Genomic DNA, 22,803 nt, shown 5'->3' with positions numbered 1-22,803 from the left:
GAAGCCTCAGTGCTATGTACATTTTCACACTTTATTAGGCTGTGGAGGAATGTCATGCTACAATAATGGACAAACAATGGACATCGGGAACAGAGAATTAAAATGTCATTCTTCCAGGAACAGCAGACTTTATCAGGAATTTGATGACAAAGAGCAAAATTCTGACAGTGAAAACTACTTTGTTAAGAAGGTATATTACAACAGTATGAATGTACAAGTTAGGGGATAAGGGAGATTACACTGGAGGCTATTAAGTCATTTACCTATAAAACAGCCCTCAAGGAACACTTTTGTTCTTATCACATCTGCAGCTACTTGTATTGATATTTCTTATTCTTTTGTCTCTCGCTTTGTGTTAGATTTCACATAGGCAGTAGTGTCCCAAATTCAGACTATGATTTGTTTTGACCATCCTTCACAAAAAAAACCCACCCTGTTTCTGCTATGACTAATATAGCAATTAAATGCTTCATATTATGGCAATTTTTTTAGGCTATTAAGCAAATCCAAGCAGTGTTGTTTACCTGTCTTCCAATTCCACTGTTCTGTTATTGCTTCTTACTACTAAGATACACATAACAACTGGACATAAACTTGTATTTGTTGTTCTTCCTGTGGGTGTGGACATGTTTCATATTGGTTCATGATGCAGAAGGTCACCAGTAGTGCATGTTTCTGAGGTCACCGGAAGCCTTCCTTACTCACTGCAGTCTATGTACCTGTCTTCTCTGATGCACTCTGCAAATCTCTACTGAGATTTGCGCTCTTTTTTAAGGTCCTGAACTAAAGCTGATTGAAGGAAATTAAAATGGGAGCATTTTCTTTCATTTCATTGCAAATCACTGTAAATCACCGTAAATAAAGCCTGAACTATAGCTTAGAGGACTAAAGCCAACAAAGAGCCCAAGTACCTAAAACCTTTTCATCTGATCATCACATGGAATGCAAGACAAGAAATTCAAAGCTTCTGGATGTTGATCAGGCTCATGAGTTAGGTATAAAAGTGCCCAAAGGGGCCAAAATCTGTGTACACACAGGCACTGGGTGACACGCACGGCACCCTGAAGCTTTAAAATAGGAAAGTAAGACCCTGTGGAGTCACTTTAAATAACAGTTGAGAAGGGCTTATTTGATGAGCAATTTTCAACAGGTGCCTCAGGTCCTGTGTTAGTCATCAAACTCCCTTATTAAAGTTGAAATAATTTTGGCTTCTTCATCCAGAAGTTGCTTACACTTTAATAAAAAATTAAAGAATAGCATCTACTTCATTTGGAGAAGGTGTTTATGCTGTCCTATATTTTTATAATTGTCTCACTCATTCTAGAGCACTGTACATTTATAGTTCAGCATGACTGAACTTTCGATATTTTCTAGCTTCAAAACACATTTTTCTCTCCCCCAGATAAATTATTCTATTTTAAAAGAAGTTTAATTCTTGGCAAGTGAAACTCCCAATTTCCACATTCATCAGCCAGCTATTTTTACTGAATTACTCCTTAGTCTATGTAGTTTTTTGTATTCAGTTGAACCATCCTTATTCATTTACTAATTAAGTACAAGTCAGATTAGGACTGCCACTTAAATGTTAATGTATCTGTCTGATCAAAATGAATTGGAAGCACATGATGTTTCATAACTGGTAAATGTAAGATGATAGCTCAAATCCACTTCTTGGGCCTTTGTCACACACATTAATAATTTTCCATTTTAGATAGCTGAAGGGAATGGAAAGAATCCATAAACGCTTGAATTTATGAAGCCCAAGATACTGTTCAGGAACTTGACTGCTTCAGATTAACCAGGAAATATCACAGAGGACTCAAAGTGTTGAATTATTTCAAGGTTTGATGCACAACATAATCTCTTGCAGCCATATAACTGTTATTGATAAAGTACACAAATTTTATTTCAAGGTTTGATGCACAACATAATCTCTTGCAGCCATATAACTGTTATTGATAAAGTACACAAATTTTTCAGCTGTTTTGTTTGCAAATACCTGACATAAAATGGCTCTCTGACATGAGATGGTCCAATAGCAACCATTAAAATCTCACAGTGTATATTTTGCTTGACTTGCAGTTTCATAAGCAATAATTGTGTATACTCTGTACGTAAGAAATCCACATAGCATCATGGAATTACGGTTTCAGATCTAAGCTTATGTTTAAAAATTACACCTATTTCTGCACAGATTTCATGACAGACCTTAAGGATATTAACAGCTAGTTGAAGACTCCAGCATTGGGAGTGAATGGTTTCCATTACTCTTTCTGTTTTAACTCCAGTGCCAATTTCAGTATCAGAGAATTTCACCATTCCATTGCTGATAATGTTAGTAGACGCCATCAGGTAATAATGTTATTTCATAATCTCAAGCTATTACTTCTCACAATTTCTTAGTTGCTTCTGTTATGAACTAGCAAACCCCCTAGTTTCCTAGAGGTAACTTCTACAGTGTTCTTACGTGCTGATAATATAAAACACTAAAGCTTGTGAAAACAAAATTTTGATTATCACCATGTAATTTTAGTTCAAGACTTGGGACTATAATACACAACACAGAATCATAAAAGAAAACTGCCTTTTAGCAAAACTCTGGTTAGGACTTTACCATTCTAGGTATGGAGCAAATCTGTAAGAATTACATCTGTTAGAGGAAGGAGAATAAATACAGAATCACAATATCATGGAAAAATTAGGTTGGAAATGGCTTCTGGAAGCCATCTACTCCGACCTCCTCCTTCAAGAGCGCCCAGCTGAAAACTTAAGAGGATGGCTGAGGCCTTGCGCAGTCATGTTTTGAAAATCTCCACGGAGGCGGATCCCACAGGCTGTCCGGGAAGCACATCCCAGTGCTTAACCACCCTCACAGAGAGGAATTCTTCCGGTGCCCAATCAGAATTTTCCTTGCTGCAATTTGTGATTGTTGCACCCTGTTGTCTCATTGTCACGGACAGCACTGCCTAAGTGCCATCACAATGCATTTCCTTCCTCCTGCAACTTCACAGCAAGAGTTTTTAGAAGCATATTGAAACAAGCGAACTTGAAGCATATTGAAACATTTCTCCACTTGGGATTTCAATTGCATTTGGGATTTCGGCGCACTTTGTCCATCATCCCCAACTCATATATTCCTCTCTGAAAAAGCTGGCAGCTGAAGATGGTGACTAAAAAACTGGCCACATATTGAGTTCTAACCACTTACCATCAGAGACATGATGCAGAATTAGATGGACCTAGCGTAGCAACTTCTGTATTTGTTAGTCCTTTCTCTTCTGTACTTGAAACATAGAATCATAGAACAGTTAGGGTTGGAAAAGACGCTAAAATCATCTAGTTCCAACCCCCCTGCCATGGGCAGGGACATCTCACAGTAAACTATCTCACCCAAGGCTCTATCCAACCTGGCCTTGAACACTGTCAGGGATGGAGAATTCACAACTTCCTTGGGCAATCCATTACAGTGCCTCACCACCCTTACAGTAAAGAACTTCCTCCTTATATCCAATCTAAACATCTCTAATTCAACTCAGAGCAGTTGTTCACAATTTGTACTTGGCTTTGAAGTTTGCTCCATCTGTTTCAGAAGCAGTTGGAGAAGCTTCAGTGTCCATAAGATTGTCTACTTTTTACCACAGCATTACCCAATATGATGAAAGACATTACTTAAAAATCTGTATCCTCGATATCTTTAGTTTATCATGGTCACACTAACACTATTTCTGCATTAATTCTGAAGACAACTTTATGAATGTAAAGTTAATTAAGTTTATTTCATTAATTTTACATATAAATTAGCAACTTCACACTGATCGTAAAGCAATAAATTCATGGGAATTTACTATCACATATATTACACATATATTATTTGCTGAGAGCATGTGTGAACTCCAGCATTTGCTTTGGATCATTCAGCCAATAAACAGTCCCTAATCATAGGGAATTTGTGTTTTCTGGACAGGTATGTGGGCAGTTAAGAAAACCTTGTCTGAGGATGGAATATTTTCAGAACTTGTTTGCTGCTTATACCATTGATAAGAACTTCCTTGGCTATAACTTCATTGACAGTTTATGAATTTACCCAGAAAACAATATTCTGCCATTTCTAGCAGCTGCATTCAGACTTATGATGTTGATACTTTGGAACATTAACATAACCAACTTTCTATGCTGTTGAGACTTTTATGTGATTTTACGATTTCATATAGGCTGCTCTATTCCCTGGTTTATTTTCCCTTCTGCTTCTGCCAGTATTACTACTGATGGCCAGAGACCTCCCAAAAGCATTGTGAAACCTTTAATTCTTCCCAGATTTTAGCATTAGAAAAAGGTTAAAAGAAAGACGGGCTTGGGCTTATAAAGCTCATTAGGACCACAAGTACCCAAGTGACCACTAGGGTAACACTGACGGCTCCAATGATCCACTGAAGCATCCACTGTAACCAGCCCTGGGAAGAAAACTATCTTCAGGCACTTCTGGGACTGGAAGGAGACAAGGACCTTTCATCCTTTTGCCAACCTCACCTCCAAGCAGAAAGCTGAATATTAGGACAAAAGTGGGTCCTTGTCAGTGCTAACACAGGCCTTTCAAAGTGGTTATAGCTTTGAAAATAAACCATGTGCGAACTGAGCAACAATTTGTTCCCTCTAGCCCTGTTTCATTTTTCTCTTTCGATGCATTTATTTACAGGTCTCACCTTTTTTCTCAGTGAGAAACAACCTGGGAGCTGTGAATTCTCCTTTTGACTAGAAGATCCTTATGGCTATGTTGTGAGAGTCTGCACAAACTCCATGTACTTGTTCCAGGTTCCTGGCCATAGCCTAAGGCAGGAATTGGATCTACAGTTCATTAAAACATTAAGGTCAAACAACAGTAGACAGCTTGCCATTCCACTGAGTACAAACAGCTTAAACAGGAAGAAGTGCTTTCTATTACTCCTATATCAACAGCTGACTGGACTTTGATTTATTCAAGATTTTGGTCCAACTGGGCAACCCAGGTTTAAGGCTAGATTTTAATAATTTCTTGCTTATACACAATGCATAGTTGTATATAATAGTTCCTCTAATATTAAAAATGTATACTATAAAAAACCTAAGTAGGTTTAGTACAAAATTTATATAGAAAGATAGTATTTTTTTCTAAAAATTAAATAATTAGATAATTAATAAAAGTAAATATAAATTTATACTATTAGTATAAAATTTTCAGTATTGATCTCTGCATTACCCCAAAGTATGCCTGTCTTCTAGAGATAAGAGTATTCATCCCTAATCTCTAAAGCCTTAAGCCCCAAATCTGGATCACAAAATATATGGTTAAGATTTTGTCATTCAAACCCCAGCAATGCAACAGCTCTTGGGAAGATGTGATGATAAGGACAGGCTAAGCCCAGTAAGAAAGATACTTCAGAAAGTTTCATTTTCTGGGAAAGCGAGCAGGTAGAGAGCAAAATGTGAGGTTTCCAACTAAAGGGGGGGAAGGGGAGAGAAGGATGTTATCGGGGCTTTTTTTCTTTTCTTTTCTGATCAATTTTTTATTACTACCTGCTTGTAGTAGTACAATGACTACCATTTCCAAACTGAGGCAAAAGTGGATGTTCAAGCAAAGGCAAGTGACAAAGGAAAAAATAATGACAAGAGTCAGCCAAGAGTATGACAAGAGTATTTTGGAAATTACAACAACTACATGAATATCATCTGGGCAAAAAGATTTCTAAGACAGAGCGTGAATCACAAGGACATGTAAAATCTCCAAAGACCTTAGAGTATATGAGTATTTAGGTAACCCTGAAGAAGCTACCTAACTGTGTGACTAAAAAACTTGACAAACCATGAAGAAAACAGAGAAACTGGGCTGCTTGCTGCTACCTGTGCAGCCATCCTTCCCCAGGGGCACAGGTGGAACCATGTTAAAGGGCATGCACAGAGGACTGGAAGCCTGTAAGAAGATCAAGGGGAGCTACTTGTCTGCCTCATAGAGAGGGAAGTTAATCTGCAGCAAGAAAACTTACTCCTCCCCCTTTCTTATACATTAGCATGCTCTGAAGGAATACAAGAACAGCTACATGAAGTCAGAACAAAGGTCTATGTAGTGCCTGATCAGCCCTCGAATGACTAGCGGCGCATAAAGACATGAGGTAAAGAAGAAGAGGAACAGGGCAGAAAATATTTTGTCCCTCTTCTTCAGTTAGGAACTTCTTGTCTCAGAGCCTTCTGAGCCAGAGGTATTGTCTTCATATTACAGCAGACCTCAGAGGAGTTCCCTTCTCTGTATTCAAACCTGTTTTACAGCAGAGATACACTCTCACCTATATATATTGATGGCAGAAGATAAAGACCAGCGGATTTTTATTTATTTACTTGTGTGGCAAAATAAAAATGTTTCGCATAATTTTGTTAATATCTTACCATAAATTACTTAAAGGCAACACTCAGATTCTCTTCACAACTGAAGTTCCTGAAATCATTTCAGTAGGTCTGCACAAGGCCTTGACAGGACCAGACCTAGGACAAAAATCTACCATACGGTATATAGCATATATACCCAGGCCACCATATATGGGTTAGGAAGCCTATCTCAGTTAAAGAACTTGACTTTAACTCTTCGTATTTTAACTACTAGCCATTTCTGGATAGAAGCTGTGGGGTACTCAGTAAGCTAATTGGTGTTTGGACACTGTCAAGTGTTTCGATTATGTCATTATGACCAAATTAATGTATCCCTGATTTAAGAATATGATACCCTGAAAAGAAAAGGTTATGATTATTTAATTTGAAAAGCTGGGGAGTAGGACATCTGATTTTCCATACTAATTTGTACTTGTCTGTGTCATTTTTCTCTATGCTACTTTATGAAAGGTGGGGGTTTTGAATCAGTACTCATTAAGCTTTATATAAATGCAGTGCAGCTCTTTTATGTCCATTAATGCAAATAGCACATTTCCTCTAATTTTGACCATTGTGCGATATCTCTATAGTAATACTTTAGATGAGATGGCCTTTGATTTGTAAATAGTATGAATCTTCAGGACTGTACTCTTTCTTCATCTGTTCAAAATTTAACAAAGCTCAACTCATAGATGTCATGAATTGTATGAACAGCCACTTCTTCCAAATCAATGTCCCCTTTAGTGAATCTAAATTAAATCTTGGTAAGCATGTAGCAGGAACATAAGTATCATTCATATAAATATTTATCCTTAGTAATTATTCATATCATAAACTTCTGGACTGGTGTCATTGTATATGTGATAACAATCTTTCATGTTCTGCTTGCATTCAGCTAGACCTGTACATGGCAAAGTCAATACTAAAAAAAGTCTCAGAACTGACAACTGGGAGCTGATAGAAGTCACAGAGATGACAATCCAACAGCACCATAATCTGAGTACTCAGGTCACTTAAGACAGTAAGTGCTCTTCCTGATTACATTCTCAACATGGTGGTATCAAACATACAGAGTTAATTCTTTCTTTCCCATGAACAAGCTGTGTCTAGAATAAGAACTTTCTTCTTTTTTTCTTTTCTGTAGTTTTGAGGCTTCATGAATCGGTGGGATTCCAGTAAAACTATTCCAATCAATATGATGCTTCAGCTGGGCTTGCCCACTGCTACACTTCCAATGGCAAAAGGACAGGCTGTTAAGGCAAATGAGAGCCTGGCCAGTTTCTGCAGTCCATTCCCCTCAAACTGCTGCAGCTCCACAACTCTAGGAGTAAGGATACTGAAAAGCATATCCCTGCCTCAATCTTTTATAATCCAGTTTTATATGTATTGTTTAAGACTTTGTTTTACAGCTTGTTGAGCTTGCTTATACCATCTGCCTCCATTGCCTCCTGTGGCTGTAAGATCTGGAAGTTTATGACCTGGAAGTTTATTACCTGCTGAATAAAAATGTTCTTTATTTTGGCAGATGGCTGCGGATAGCTGGTTTCCAACACAAGTTATCCAAGCTAGGTTTTATGAAATGTCTGGTCTGGTATAGCTACTGGCGGGCTTCAGTTGATAAACTCAGGCAACCCTCAACTGTGTGGAAGAATCTCCAGCATCATTTGCCATCCCCTCTTTATATGTTTTATGCAAGTGCTTTTCCAGTATTTAAAAAGATCTGTTTTTAAGTTTTCTACATCTCTTCTCATCGTTCTGTTTACCCATTAATTTTAAAGTTGGTATGGTGTACTGGCTATTTAGAGAGTGCATTGTTCTCTTCAGTAACAACAGCAATAATAGGGCCTTATTACTATCAATATTATTGTTGGTGTTTTATACTGTATTGTTCATTTTTATTGCATGTGTGCATGTGTGTTGCTGAAGATCTCAGCATTAGATTGGTTTCCCACTGAGCTGAGCACTGTAAAAGCACAGATCAAAAAACTTATTGTACAGATCCTAATGCAGCAAAAAAACCCTAGGTCCCTTTTCCATGAAGATTTCCTTATTTAGATAGCTATTACTGATCTCATTATAGCTTTTTGTTTGTGCTAAGCTGGTACTCAACCACTGACTTCTCTAAAAGAAAGACGCAGTAGTACTTGCAAATTTTATGTAATGAAAGGCCAACAGATTCAGTCACGGCTAAAAGTGCTTTTGTGATCATTCATCTACCTTCCTGCCCTTTCAAAAATAATTACAGAAAATAGATCTGTTCTTCTAAAAATTTACATGGCCCCACCTCTTGATGGACAAAGTTTCCACAGAAACACAATTCTCCTTTTGGACCACACATTTTATGGAATAAAAAGTGCTGCATTCTAGCCAACCGTAAAATACTAAGTAAACTTTTACAGTGTGTTTGTTTTTACAGCAGTTTTTCCTCTTCATGTTTCATCAAACCCAGGGAAATTCTTTTTTGGGTGTGAGAAGAGTCTAACCATTTAAACCAGGTGATCCTAGGTCTGCAAAGGGTAGTCTGTGAGTATACTGACATCAACTATTTCCTCTTTTGCACTCCACTACCTGAATTAACTGTACAGGAAAAGTGTTGCCTGGTGGCTACCAGGTTTATACATTTATATAAGTATATTGTTGTATAGATATCCTTTTTTTTTCCCTCAAAGAATTCTCTTCAAAAAGTCACAGTAGAACCATTATTACCTTCAGAATACGATATAAGCTGCACTTGCTATGGGGCAGAAAAGGTTAGAAAAAAATGTTTGTGCTTAAACCTAGACCAGATGAACTATTGCCAATAAAGTGTAATTGTCAGGGTTACACTGCACTCTCTTAAATGGCTTGTGAAAAAGCTGCCTGCAGTTATTCACTACAGGGTGACAAAACACTACAGGTTATGGACAAAACCCATAAAAAGTTTCCATCTGTCGCCATTAATTTAAAATGACAAAGAAAACTCATGTTCTTACACCTCGGTGTGCTTAAGTCATGCATATAAGTGACATGCTGATGTGTCGGCACTTGCATGATCCTACTACAAAGATGACCGTGTTCTTGAAGCGGCTTCAGAAAGGCTCTCAAGGGTTTCCCAATGTATGATTGCCAAATTGGCATGTCCAGCCTTTGGGCAGCTGAGGAAGAAGATGCTGGCACCGCAGACTGGATGGGGGGCTCTGCCTTCAGGTTCGTTTCTCCAACCTGAGAAAAAACGAGCAAAAGACCATTTTAAAGCAACTGCGCTGTGGGAAGGGGGCTCACCCACATAACCCGATTTAAAGGTCTCAGATGTGCACCGCTCCCTTGCCGGGACTTGCTCCCAGGGAGTCAACCTGGAAACCGTGACTCCAGGCTGACGGGTTTATTTTGTAATCCAAGCCAGCGTTTGTTTCAGTTTTACCCCCCACGCACACAAGCACCCCGCTCCCAGCGTCCCTCCGGGGCTACCCGTGTGCGCGGCCCGGGACGGACCCTGCCCCGCGGCACCGCGGGCGCCCGCGTCCGGCCCGGCGGGCAGGGACGGGCCGGGATGGGACGGGCCGGGATGGGATGGGATGGGATGGGATGGGATGGGATGGGATGGGATGGGATGGGGTGGAATGGGGCGGGGGGGAGGTGGGGGTGCCGCCGCGGCGCTGGGAAGGCGCTGCCCTTCGCTCCGCGCGAGGGCCGGGCTTCCCCAGTTCAGACAAGCCCTTGCCCCGCTCCCGCGGCGGCGGGTTTGGTGCGACACCGTCCTGACATGTTGTAACTGGTTTCCACACCCACCGCGCCTGAGAGCGACGGGAAGTACCTGCGATGAGCCCAGCGCCGCCTTGACTCGCCGCCGCCGCCGCGATCGCAGCAGCCGGCTCGAACCGCCCCGGCGTTCCGGAGGCGAGACCCCACGGCGGGGCACCGGCGCGGTAAGTGGGCCTGCCCCCCGGCTCCCCCTGCACGGGCTCACCAGGCTGCAGGCGGGCTGTGGGGCGGCCGCCCCCCCGCCTCCTCCCCGCCCCTCCGGGGGCCTGCTCCACGCCGCGGGGCTTTTGAAGCAGGGGCGCGGGGATCGCGGAGTCGAGGCGGCGGCGGCGGCGGCGCGGCTCCGGCCGCGGGCACCTGAGGCGAGCCGGCGCCGAGCGGCGTGGGGCGGTGGCGGGGGAAGGGGAAGGGCCCGGCGGGGGTACCACGGGCGGGCGGTCCTGAGGGGGAGGCGTGCGTGCGGCGGAGGCAGCGCGGGGCCGGCTGCCGCCGCTGTGCTCGGAAAGTTAACTTTCTGGACAGTAAAGAAGCAGGAGCGCTTGGGGCGTTGTTTTTCACTTGAATCTGATGCCCTTTGCATCCACGGAAAATAGTGTAATTCCGTTTATAATGAAGTAATTGCCCGTCACTGCTTACTGTAGGTAATTATTATTTATTCTTGATACAATTCCTTCATGCGAAGGTTGGTGGTAGGCGGCTGTCATAAAACGCCTGTTCGTTCGGTCACACGAGGCCCTTGAGCGGTGGGAAGGCTCCTCAGCAGAGCCACAGGTCAGAGCTCCTCAGGTGGATATCCCCGAAAGCCATGCCTGAGAAAAGGGACTGTGACAAGACGTCCCCATGGTTTAACTTTCCACTTGAAACTTTATGCAGAAACTGTCAAAGGAATCACGCTTCCTTTGGAAAAGTTAGGATATCCCAAGGAGAGCACCATGGCCAGGGCCTTGCCAAGGACTGGCTGTGTGAGCCTGAGGTTAGAGCCCAAAGTTGCTGAATGGGAAATTTTTCAAATCCTGTGAATATTAGTAAGGCAGGGAAGTTGCATGTCTCTAGCTCTAGGCTGGAGGACTGTGCTCCTGGAACCACCACAGAATGTTGCATCATTTTCTTCCATGGGCAGTTGTCATCTGCTGCTTTTGTGAAAGCTGGGATCTTGCTGTAGAAAGGCACATTGACCTTTCTTTCAAAGAAAAGCTCTCTTCTTGCTGGGTTCTTGCTAATCGCCCTGGAAAGGTCTGAGGGTATTGTTAATAGACAAGATGATCACATCAGTGCAGGATTCAGGATTTGTGTTCTGCAGCAGAAGATTCAGTTTTAGCAGCTGCACTGGAGTTTAAATTCTATTTAAACCCTTTAATAGCACTCAGTAAAAAAGTTTTAAGTCCAAGCAGAGAATATAATTGATACTCTGGGCTGGGATTAACGGCCAAAGTTATTTCTCAGAGGATGAGCAGCAGCTTTCCTGATGCTGGTAAAATTTGTAATCGTGTATATGAAGCCTGATAAAGCTCTGGAAGTCTCCAGAGATGTACCTCATTCTGCTTATAGAATTGTTGACCTCAGGAGTAGAATCAAGTTCATTATGCAGAATCATTATACAAAGCTGAAGAAAACACCAAAATGTTTATTTCAGAATTTTGTCTAAACCCCTGCCACTCTGTTCAAAATTGTATTGGTTCCATAGGTACATTTCCTACAAAATAGCTCTTACCTTCTAAGAAGGAAAATACCTGTGTCAAGACATCTAGAACTTTTGTTAAATATACCTGAAGCCATCATTTTTATTTGGGAGTTTTCTTTTGTTTCTTCTTATGAATGTATGGCATGCCGATGTCCTTAATGACAAAAACCAGACTTAGAATCTCATCTGTTCTGTGATTTATTTCTGTGCTGACAAGATTTTACATTTACTTTCTTAAATAAATGTGCACTGCTTGAAGCTTCTTTTGTAAACTGCACTTACAAATCCAAAGATCAACATCAAAGATGTTCACTTCAAAATAACTGTTCTTGTTTGGAACACTACACTAGAAGTCTCACCTTTTGAAGATTACAGTATATTTATACCCTGCTTTCGGCATAAGCCTGAGCATAAGTTACTGTATTCGACCTGTGCCACATTTAATTAATTCATTGTTTTCAATGAAATGTCAAATAATATACTATACTAATGCACAAAAACAGTCAAAAGAACCAAACCAACCAAAAACCACATGTGAGCCACATGCAGTTGTTTGGGGTTTTTTTTGCCTTTTATTTGTTCATAACATTCAATACTTCATATTGCACAACTTTACATATTACGTATAGTCTTGTTCCCTTATATTATTTTCAAAGGAGAGAGTGAGGAGAAGAAAAAGGGAATTTAGACAAGTTTTTGAAGTAAACACTTAAGTCTTACTCAACTGTATATATATGATCAGTGTCAGAATTCTTATTTTAGAAACATAATTCCAAAGTAGTAAGAATTTTAGAAATATCTTCCATTTGCCTGTGTAAAATCAGATTTAGTCTTAAATGTCACAGTAAGATTGATTGTTTTACTACAGTGTTTTGAGACTTACTTGTCGTGGAGGGCCCTATAAGAGGGGTCTGTTAGGTTCTCAGTAAAGTCACCTGTGTTAGTGTTCAGATTCTTCAGAACAACTCACCTGAGTAGCTGAATTTTTAGTCTTGATGGCTTTCATTCTTTGTCTAAAATGTCTTGAAAACCTGTTCCAAATGATTGGCTTCTTTGGGACACTGATGAATGCTTTAATTTTACAACATTATGAGACTTTGACCTTTGCATCAGCCTGTCTTGTCTGTACTGTGTGCTCAGTTCTCTGTCGTATTACACCACAGGCTGTATCTGCATCTGGCCAAAGTAAAATGGTATCACCCTTATTTTATAATGTTCTATATCTACCTGTGAGAGCAGTGTAGAATGAAGCCCTGAATATCTGTCACAGGAATACATGTAATTCTCAACCAGGGGAGAGCAGTTGGATCCGTTTTGCTCTCTGCTTTCCAGTTTGCCAAAAGAGGTACTCTGGAAGCAGCCAGAAACACTCCTTTCCCTCAGGCTCGAAAGCAGTCCTATCTGGGAAGATCTACCCTGCTACTTGGCTGAGAGACAGGATTCAAATGGACTTATTTCATATGACATGCTGATGCCAGCCTCAGATCTGGATTTTTCTTTCTTGGTCTTTTTTTAACCTCAGAGTTTCCAAGTTCCTCAGAAATCTTGGTTTAATTGAACATGTAATTGAATTTTGAATTATCAGTAGTGTATGGAGATTTTGATTTTCATTCCTTTAGGTTAATGTGTCTAATTTGTGTTTCCTTTCAAGAAGATTTAAACTGTTCCTAGCAGACAGTGGAAAGCAAATGCACTGTTCACAAAATTTCTGAAAGTTCTTGATGTGAAGAGAGAATTGTGTTGTGTTTACATGCCAGTAAACTAAATCAGAACTCTGAATGGTTATTGCTTGCCATTACACTGCTATTCCAATAACTAGGCTTGTAGGGGAACCCAGTGTTAACTTTCAAGCCATAAGTCATGTATGCTTTTTGTAACTATTCTATCTTTGTTGGACTTCCTTCCTACTTCTGCAATCTCCTAAACTTCATGCTTTAGTCCTGAAAGATTAAACACTACTACTGTGTATCATCTTTCTATATTGTACATGGCCAGGCACATGCCACGCTTATGAAGCCTCCCCTCCTCCCCCATGCCTTTGTGGGGCTCTTTTGTGGCTTACCTGTCCAGTGCAGAAATTCATTGTAGTTTAGGTGTTAGATGAGTCCCATGAGGTTGCACAAACATGAAGGAAGAAAAGCTGGCCATTTGTCCTCTCTGTATCTTAACTCACAAATTGTTGCAGCAAGAACCGACCCTATCAGCCCTTGTTAAATGAAATAAAAAAAAATGGTAAGAATGGATTTATAAGTTCATCAGTAGACAATTTACTTATTATTAATGTTCTGGAAAAAAAGAAATAAGGTAAGATTAAAGCAGCCGCTCCTTTTGTCAGAAGGAATAAGCAGGGTGGAAACTAGACATAAGATTGCTGATTCAGAGGTTGATCCCAGATGTGGGAGGATAAATCTTTCTGGAGTTCCTCATAACTCACTGAAATGAGGTAGGCTGGTTCTGCTTGGGAGGAACAAATGGATTAGATCAGCATGGGAGAACAGATGATAAGGAGAAGGACCTGAATGACTGTGGTTTCAAGGACAACAGAAAACAGGAATGCATTGCAGAAAAAAAGTAATGCACCAAAAAGTAGGAAATGTAATTGGTTTCTGAAGTGTTTATATGAACACTACTCTGTCAGTTGTTATAAAGAGTTTTGAAGCATAACCTATGGTAGCATATTGGACCATGCATTAGGTATGTATTGGTGTTAGTGGTACAGATCTTCAGTGTGTTATGAGCTCTGCTGTAGCTTTTAATGTAAGAATGTCAAATCACTTTTAATTATGTTTTGTTTTGCCTTATGCAGAAGCAGCTCTTTATCTATCTAGCTCTTTAATATTCATTTGACAATATTAATCCCTGAGCCTTTTCAAAACATTTTAAATTTCTTGGAAGGTGCTAGAAATACTTGGAGCAACATTACCAGAAAAGTGTTTTGAATAGTATCTCTGTGCATCATACATCTCTACAAATATTCTGACTGTTTTCTTACTTTTTTCTCTTTACAGATATATTTAATCAGCTCATGAATGGATATTTAAGAGACTTCATACAAAATATATGTGAAAATGGAAACTTCATCTTTGCTGTCATCCTTACATGATGAATGCAGAGCAGACAACTATATTGAACCTCATTACAAGGAATGGTACCGGGTAGCTATTGATGCTCTGATTGAAGGAGGTTTGGAAGCCTACAAAGAATTTCTTTCCAAAGAGAGATGCTCAGAGTTCCTAGCAGATGAGGAAATCGATTATATTTTGAATAATGTTCACAAACTTCCCCAAAACACAGTTTATTCCTCTAACCATGCTATTGATGACACCTCCTCCTCGGGAACCTACTGGCCCATTGAATCAGATGTGGAAGCTCCAAATCTTGACTTAGGTTGGCCCTACCTAATGCCTGGAATTTCTGGTGGCACAAATATTGATCTGCTTTTCCATCCACCACGAGCACAGCCTTACACCATAAAGGAAACTATTCGGAAGATGATACGAGATGCAAGAAAGGTAAACATGAAAAATGTTATTGGGGGAGGGAGGGAAGTGTCAATAATAATCTAGTTGTGTTTTACAACAGGCTTTTTTTTTTTTTCCCTCAGAAAAAACAATCTGACTGTTAACAGTTCAAACACAATGTTTTTTGCATACTGAGATGGGTCTGTTGATACCAGATGCACAAGTGTTTTTAACCTAATTTTCAAGGATGAAGGATTAATGGGAGGGATTAATGAAGCATAATTTCTATTTTACTGTAATGCTGACCAGTCCATGAGAAATTCATAGATAATTAGCGCAGTTTTTCTTTGATGTTAGTTGAATATACCTCAAGTGATACAATTCTGTCCAACTTCAGGATATATCCTAAGGTTTCTCTTGCATCATAGGGAACTTTCCTTGCAGAAATCAGTCAGAAGGTATTAAAGAGGGCTCAGAAAAAAAAAAAAAAAAAAAAAGCAACAAGGAAATAGATTCTGCTTGTGTACCTTACCTTCATTTCTGACTAATGACTAATTATAAGAAATGTGGACACTTTTCCAAATGTACTTGTCTACATTTAGGGTCACTGCATCTTGAGTTTCTTAACCTTAGAAACCTTGAGTTTCTAAGCATACACCTTAGCAATAAGGTGCGGTATGTACAAACCACCTTTTGCTTTCCAGTGTCAATTTAAAAGGCAAAAAAACCCGAAACCAAACACGCAAAAATATATTAGCATGTATATCTGTTTGTCTCTGGGCCATGTTAGCTCTTTAAACAGATGTGACAATGTTTCAGAAGTATTAATAGGAAGTACCGACCCTCTCCTTTTTTTCCCCTGAAATAAATTGGGTTCTGCGTGACTCTATGGGCTTTAAATCAGTAGGACAGGCTCTAGCTTGAGTGCATCCATAAACACTTCAGTGGCTGAAACGTACGTGTAAACGTGCGCGATAGAAGTGGACTGAAAAGGGTGGGGAAGGGAAGGACAATGTCTTTTTACAATGTCTCTTGTCTATTTAGATAAAGCATATAATTTGTTGCCATAATAGAGTTATCACTAGGCCTTTCATCCTGCAGTTTACAGTCTAGAATGACTGTGTGCTCAAGGAAGAGGAGAATTAGTTACTTCTCTCTCTCTTTGTCCCTTTCAGAGGAAGATTCCATGTTTTCTGCTTTTGTACATAGCAGGGCTGGAGCCTGACTTGCCTAAGACACTCCCTGGTCTTTTTGAACTGCAGCTCCTTGGCTACCAATGTATCCAGTTTAAGGGAAACCACAAAAACAGGGTTAGCTCTATTGTGAAGACTAGCTCAGATTTACTACAAGGTCTTGAAATGCCATGAAGAAAGGCTGTTTCCCACTAGTTGCCCTCCTTTTTGTGCCTAGCTGTCTAGCTGCATGCAATCCATTCCCTTTCCAACACCTGTCTTAGCTGGTGGTGCTGCCTTGTAAAATGCCATTTTAAGGAGCATGACTCCTTTGAATGCAGCTGTGGAGGAAAATTATGTGTGATTCTTTCCCAACTTTGGAAAAAGGTTGAGCACATAGCATATTGACTCTCTGGTGTGTTTATAGTGCTTGTATGTTATAAAGAGGATGTTATGGATGTGTCAATGTCAAATTTGGCAGCTGAAAAGTTTGTTTAGTTGATCAGCACAACCTCAACAGCAACAACCATAACACTTTTGATACAGTGGTATGTGTTGGTTGCTTCAGGAAACAGCAATTAAATCTAAAAGACAGTGTTCTGTCTGCAGATGCATAGAAAAGTTTAAAGGACTTCTAAGGTAAAGTAAGGTATTTAAAACATGCTTACAGTAGGCAAACACTTTGTAAACAGGCTAACATACTTTGCTAAACAACTTATAAAAATACAGTCATATTAAACAGTCCTCTTTGTTATGTAGTAGTGGAGATGTGTGGTCTTATGAGAATATTCAAAGGACACAGGAAAAGGTTACACATGAAAACCAGAAACCTGTAAAGAATAAACAAGTTTTTCAGCAAATCACATTAAACCAGTACATCTCTAAGCAAAATCTGTGGGAATTTCAGCAAACTTCTGTGGGAAAACAAACAAACTATTGGAGGTGGGTGTATTCTTACCACCTAACTAAGCACCAAACTTCAGTGCTTAAGTTCAGGCACTGATTTCCCTGGGCTACCTGAGCACTCAGTGCAGTAGGAAACCAGCTCCTACAAGGTCCTCCGAAGTGTTTCTGCACTCGTTCACCCGATAAAGGAACCCATTTGATATATATATATTTCTTTGTATATACTAGCCCAGAAATTCATGGAGGCTGAGCCAGTTGAAACCTAGATGCTATATGAGTATTTGGAGATATAAAAGGATAAGGATTAGTGGACTTACTCTTGACCTCTTTCATGCTTGATGCATCACAGTGTCACTCCTTAAAATGATTATTACATATGTTAATTTTGACCTTAAGAAGAGATGCTGTAAACAACATTAAGCAACTTGCTGACAGTGATTTTTTCCTGACTAAAGAGGAAAATAATTTGTAAGGCTATGCTATACTAGACTAAAACCAGTGACTATGAAAAAGCGTAATGAGAAAATCTTGTCACTTACGTTTTTCTTAAATACATAATCTGCATAAAAATTATGCAGATCACCTTCATGGTAAGTACAGGCAACATAATAAGGAGTTTCCACAGAAAAGGATCAGTATTATTAAATCCTAGAAAAATGAGCTAACCATTTTAAGAAGATGAGTCCATACTTGTTTCTGAACTTGTATTAAAGCAGGAGAACTGTATTGTACACAGGATGGCATTATATTGCAGTCTATATACTACAGCACTTCTGTGGGATTGGTGTGGTGGTAGCAGAGTGCGTGCCTTAGGTCAAACCTAACATGTCAACAAAATGGGTTTACTGTCAGTGTAACTAGACCTCATCTCCAAATGATACAGCTTGCCAGCCACCCTCCTCTGTCAATATAACCTGTGTTCGTACAAGGAGGATGTTTGGCATGACTGTGTCAACGAGACACGAGTCTTTTTCAGGTGCTGATATAACCATGTGGGTAAAAAGCACTGCAAGGGCTGTCTGACCTTAATGATGGACAGGCTTTTGCAAACAAGGTGGTAGCTTTATTTCTAGTGTGTTTTGGAGGAGGCTTCTACCTTTAATCAGTGGCAGATTTCCGGCTTCTCTGAAGCTTGAGGTGCTCCTACAGACTGACTCATCCTGACTGGGCTGTCCGAACCACAGCTGATAATGTTTAGCATTTTTTTTCTGAGAAGATTATTCATCTGGGAAATGGTATCAAGATGATTACTCATCTGTGTCAGGTTAACACAGAACTTCTTTCTCTTACTATAAAGTAACACAAGAGACTTCAGTAATGAAGTGTCCTCTTCCTCTGTGACTTTCCATAAGAGTTGCCTCAAAACCATTAGTTATGAGGCTTGTACATGTGTGCAAGAAACAGCTCGTGCTGTCTTCTCAGACATGATTGACAGGTTGAGGCAACAGGGAAAGACAGGACAGAGCACTGAAGGGTTCTTCTGGCAGTCTGTTTTTCTCTTACTTCATTAACTGCATTCCTCTCTCCACCACTGAGACATTCCTACACAGTTTTAGAGAGAATGCATAGCTCTGAGTCTTTTACATTGATATCCAAATAAGGATCATCTCTTCCTGGAGAGAATTTAAAACAGCTTTTTTTTAAAGAACCATGTTGTTTGGACAACCCAAGGACTGCTGATTTTCAGCACAAACCAGAAATCACTGAAAGACTTCCCTGACATACTTTTGGGATTTCTGATGGAATGTATGAAGCTGCATACTATTCAATAAATATGCAATACTTTCCACTGATTTTATTTTACTCAAATAGACTAACAGTCTAAAAGCTGTATTTATAAAATTTGTAATAGTTGTAAGACTTAAAAAAGTAGTTGTTCAGAAGCCTAAGTAGAAATTTAGATGGTTAGTATGTTATTGTTTTGGAAAATTAAATAAATAAAAATAATAATTAAAAAAAAACCCAACAAACCACCAGTTTTTGCTGAATTACTCATGGTTGGCTTTTTAATATGAGAAAGGGCTGCGAAACTTAGACCCTTGGGATGGAATTAATTTACACTGTAAAGTAAGTTTTGCTAGACCCACACCACCATTCCTTTGAATTCTTGTGAGAGTTACGTACAAAATCTGATGCCTGTGTTGTCTTCTAGAGCAGTGGACCTAGCCAAATAAACATAACTTGTTGACTAATTTTACAGTCATATAAAAATGAAAATATTTTATTACAGATTGGGCTTTTCTTGTTTCCATTTTGTTTTGTTTCAGGCAAAAGTGAGAGGTTATTTCAGAAAAGAATTATTATTCACTAGTGATCTTGATTGCTCATGTATCTAATACAGTAATAATAATGATTAGCACCAGCTGCAGTCTAGTGTGAAAGAAGGTAAAATTCTTTACATGCCTATATGAAAAGTGATGTTTCTATACAGAAGGAAATCTGTAGAACGTGGGTGTGTTGAGCAATCTTTTTTTACTCTCCCAACAATACTTTGCCAACTATTTTAAATATAATTTGAACACAGACTGAAACAATAATAGTTGTGGCAATGCTTGTCTTAGCTCATTAATTGAAGCAGTCCAAGCAGATGAGAGAGAGAGGCTACATTTTTTTGTTTGTTTGTTCGTGAAAGCTAGAGCAATCTGCTGAATTCAGGGAGAGAGAATAGATAAATACAATAGTCATCCCACTCAAAAGCTTTCTACATTGTCTGTAGAGTGTCTGATAAACAGTGGATATCTTTTTTAAGCTGAGAATAAAGTATAGAAAGACTCAGTTCCCAGCTGAAGCCACATAGGCAACATTTTCCCTGCCAAAATATTCTGCCTCACGAGGATTTCAGGAAGTGCTTTTTGGTTCAGCTGCTCCGCTGAAGGGTGCATTCATCGTTCACCATTCATCGTTCACTTCCACTCACCTTTTGTTAAATGACTTCCTCTTCATTGAAAACCATCATAGTAGTCATCCACATGGTTTCCAGGTGAAACAGGATTTTTAGCTTTTAGTAGATTTATTACAGTGAGGTCATGTTGCAGCTTTTCTAATTGTGCAGGGCACATGCCATGCATTGGAAGAGGACACGTGTCTTGCTCTTGATGCTATTATTGTGTGACCCAGTATCAATTCTGTCATCTGCTCACAACAGGTAATTATTTCAGGTAATTCATCTGCTTGGATTTGCCTTCAGAGTCTTCACACTATTTTACTTGCCTGTCCCCTTCTCCCCACTGCCATCCTCTGTGTAAGTGTAGTCCCAGAGCAGTCACCGCAGAGCACTTACAATGCAGACAGAGAGGACTGCCATTGATGGGACATGTCTATAAGCAGTTTTATAGTCTGGAAAGCCTGGTACTTCTGTGAAATACATTTTTTACATGCAGTTGCTCTAAACCAGAAACCTTCAATTTTTCCTGGTAGCCCTTCCATTAGGTAGGAAGGATCCAAAACTGAAAAGCAAGCAGAGGCTAGGGCCAGCCTGGGGAGTGGAAATCTGATAAAATAATTGTTAATCACTTGTGGTGGTATCCACCAGGTGGTCTATCAGGTCAAATATTTGCAAAACTATTTTGACATCTTTCATACTCGTATTAGAATATATAACTAACTAATCTGTAGGTATGGCCGTTATCTCACAGCTGTGCTAATGTGTTATCAAAATATCATGCCTCCTTAATGTGGAATAGGGAAAATTAAAAACTAGATCTTACAGACAGCTGTATTTATAAGTGTCTGTCTCATTCAAGTATATGTAAGAAGTAAGCATGCATGTTTTGTAGCAAGATTTTTTCGTTAAAACCATTGACATAAATCTGTCAGTCAAAACAACTGCTAAAAAGTCATTTATGCTTTTTGCATATTCAGTAGATTAAAATGTTCTTTATCATATTAAACAGCAAGTTTGTACTACAATATGCTGAAGCAATTCTAGGCCAAAATATGATACAAATACAAAAGTGTTAATTTAAAATACTTTTTCCTAGGCAGAATTCTTCTTTCAGTGCCCAGTCCAGTGTATTTAGGTTTTGTCCCTCTCCTTTTCTCACTTGTCAAAAATCCTGATAATGTTGAAGTGCTGTTTTTGTTCTTCTGAATTACCCATCCTCAAGAGATCTGAGTTTTGCTAGTTTTTTTTCAGCCAGGGAACAATCTTGCCTGAAGAACTATAGATTTAATTCACATTCATATTGCCATAGGCCTTTTTTCATTTTTTGCAGATTTAGCATAACTTTTGATCTCTAATAGCTTTGCACCATAGCCAGCAATGCCTTGAGGGATGTTGGGACACATTTTGGGGGATCTTAAACTTTAAATTTATTTGTTATGTGTCATAATTTGGAAACTAAAGTATTATACTGTCTGCAGTAGAATTTTAAGTGAGCATAGCTTGGTATACAGATACTTGCAATGCTGCAGCAGTATTTGTGTAATACAGTACAGCAGAAACTACATGGAAAGTGGAGAACTGATGACATGGAGCAAAACCAAAAAGCACAAAAATCCAAGGAGAGCTGACAGTTCAGAATTCCCCATTCTCCTGTTTGGAAGAAGCAGGACTGAATGCCACTGAGTTATGTGTATTAAGTTTCCTCATATATCAGATCTGATTTCAAGTATCTGCTTCACTTGTAATTATTTCAAACAATTTGCTTAACACTGTGCTGTTTTCCCTAAGGAGTACTGCAGCTATTCCAGTGCAGGTGATAGAGGAGTCAAAGTACATTTTGGTATTTACTTCTCTGAAAGAAGTGCAGACCTTGTCATTGGTACTTTTCATGCCTTTCCTTTTAGACTGGTGATAAGGTATGTCTATAACCATTTTCTAATAAAGAGATACTATATTATACAATAAAAATCCACATTTTCAGAAATGCTGTCAGCATGGCTAAGACCTCAGTGGACTTTAACTCTTTAAAGAGGAAAGAATGGCCATCACAACAGTAACAGGGTGTAACTGGCACTGAGCTTGCTATTTCATACTGTGATCTGCAGACATCCATAAAATGACTCACATCAATAGAGCTGCTCAAAATAAGTAATTGCAAGATCTGGTATGACTTGCTTGATCAACAAAGGTAATAATTGTTCAGTGAACAGTCCGCTGATCAGTAAGCCAGTTGAATTTACAGTAGTATTTGCATTATACAGATAGAAGTGGAAGCAACTAAACTAGACATCTCTGCCTTCCTTGCCTTTGCTTGATAACTTTCGCCATATCCAGCATGTTTGTTTTTTAAAGTTGTAAACATCATTATGTTTTGCTGCATGACTGTATATTATAAAGTTTACTGGCGCCTTCATCTTCTTGATTGGTGCCAGCCAGTACAGACAAACCACTATTGTAGTATAAACAGTAGATTCAGAATTCATATGCTCTGCTTTATCCTTAGCCATCAAAGAACATGACCAAAGTGTGTACAGTTTTACAGACGAGAATACTGAGCCACAAAAG

The 22,803-nt window shown here is 39.4% G+C and overlaps 1 protein-coding gene across 1 annotated transcript in view; it reads left to right on the top strand.

Moving 5' to 3' along the window:
- Window positions 1–10,202: 10,202 nt before the first annotated feature.
- Window positions 10,203–22,803, top strand: part of FAM83B (family with sequence similarity 83 member B) — a 50,379-nt gene continuing 37,778 nt past the window's right edge. Inside the window, exons 1-2 of the mRNA XM_065679167.1 lie at window positions 10,203–10,298; window positions 14,824–15,327. Of these exons, the coding sequence (XP_065535239.1) occupies window positions 14,884–15,327 (444 nt within the window). The 5' untranslated portion in view covers window positions 10,203–10,298; window positions 14,824–14,883. The remainder of the gene's footprint in view (window positions 10,299–14,823; window positions 15,328–22,803) is intronic.

This window comes from Lathamus discolor, chromosome 5 (assembly GCF_037157495.1).
Source record: "Lathamus discolor isolate bLatDis1 chromosome 5, bLatDis1.hap1, whole genome shotgun sequence".
NCBI lineage: Eukaryota > Metazoa > Chordata > Aves > Psittaciformes > Psittacidae > Lathamus > Lathamus discolor.
Note: the sequence above shows the minus strand (reverse complement) of the source record. Positions and strands in the feature narration are given on the sequence as shown.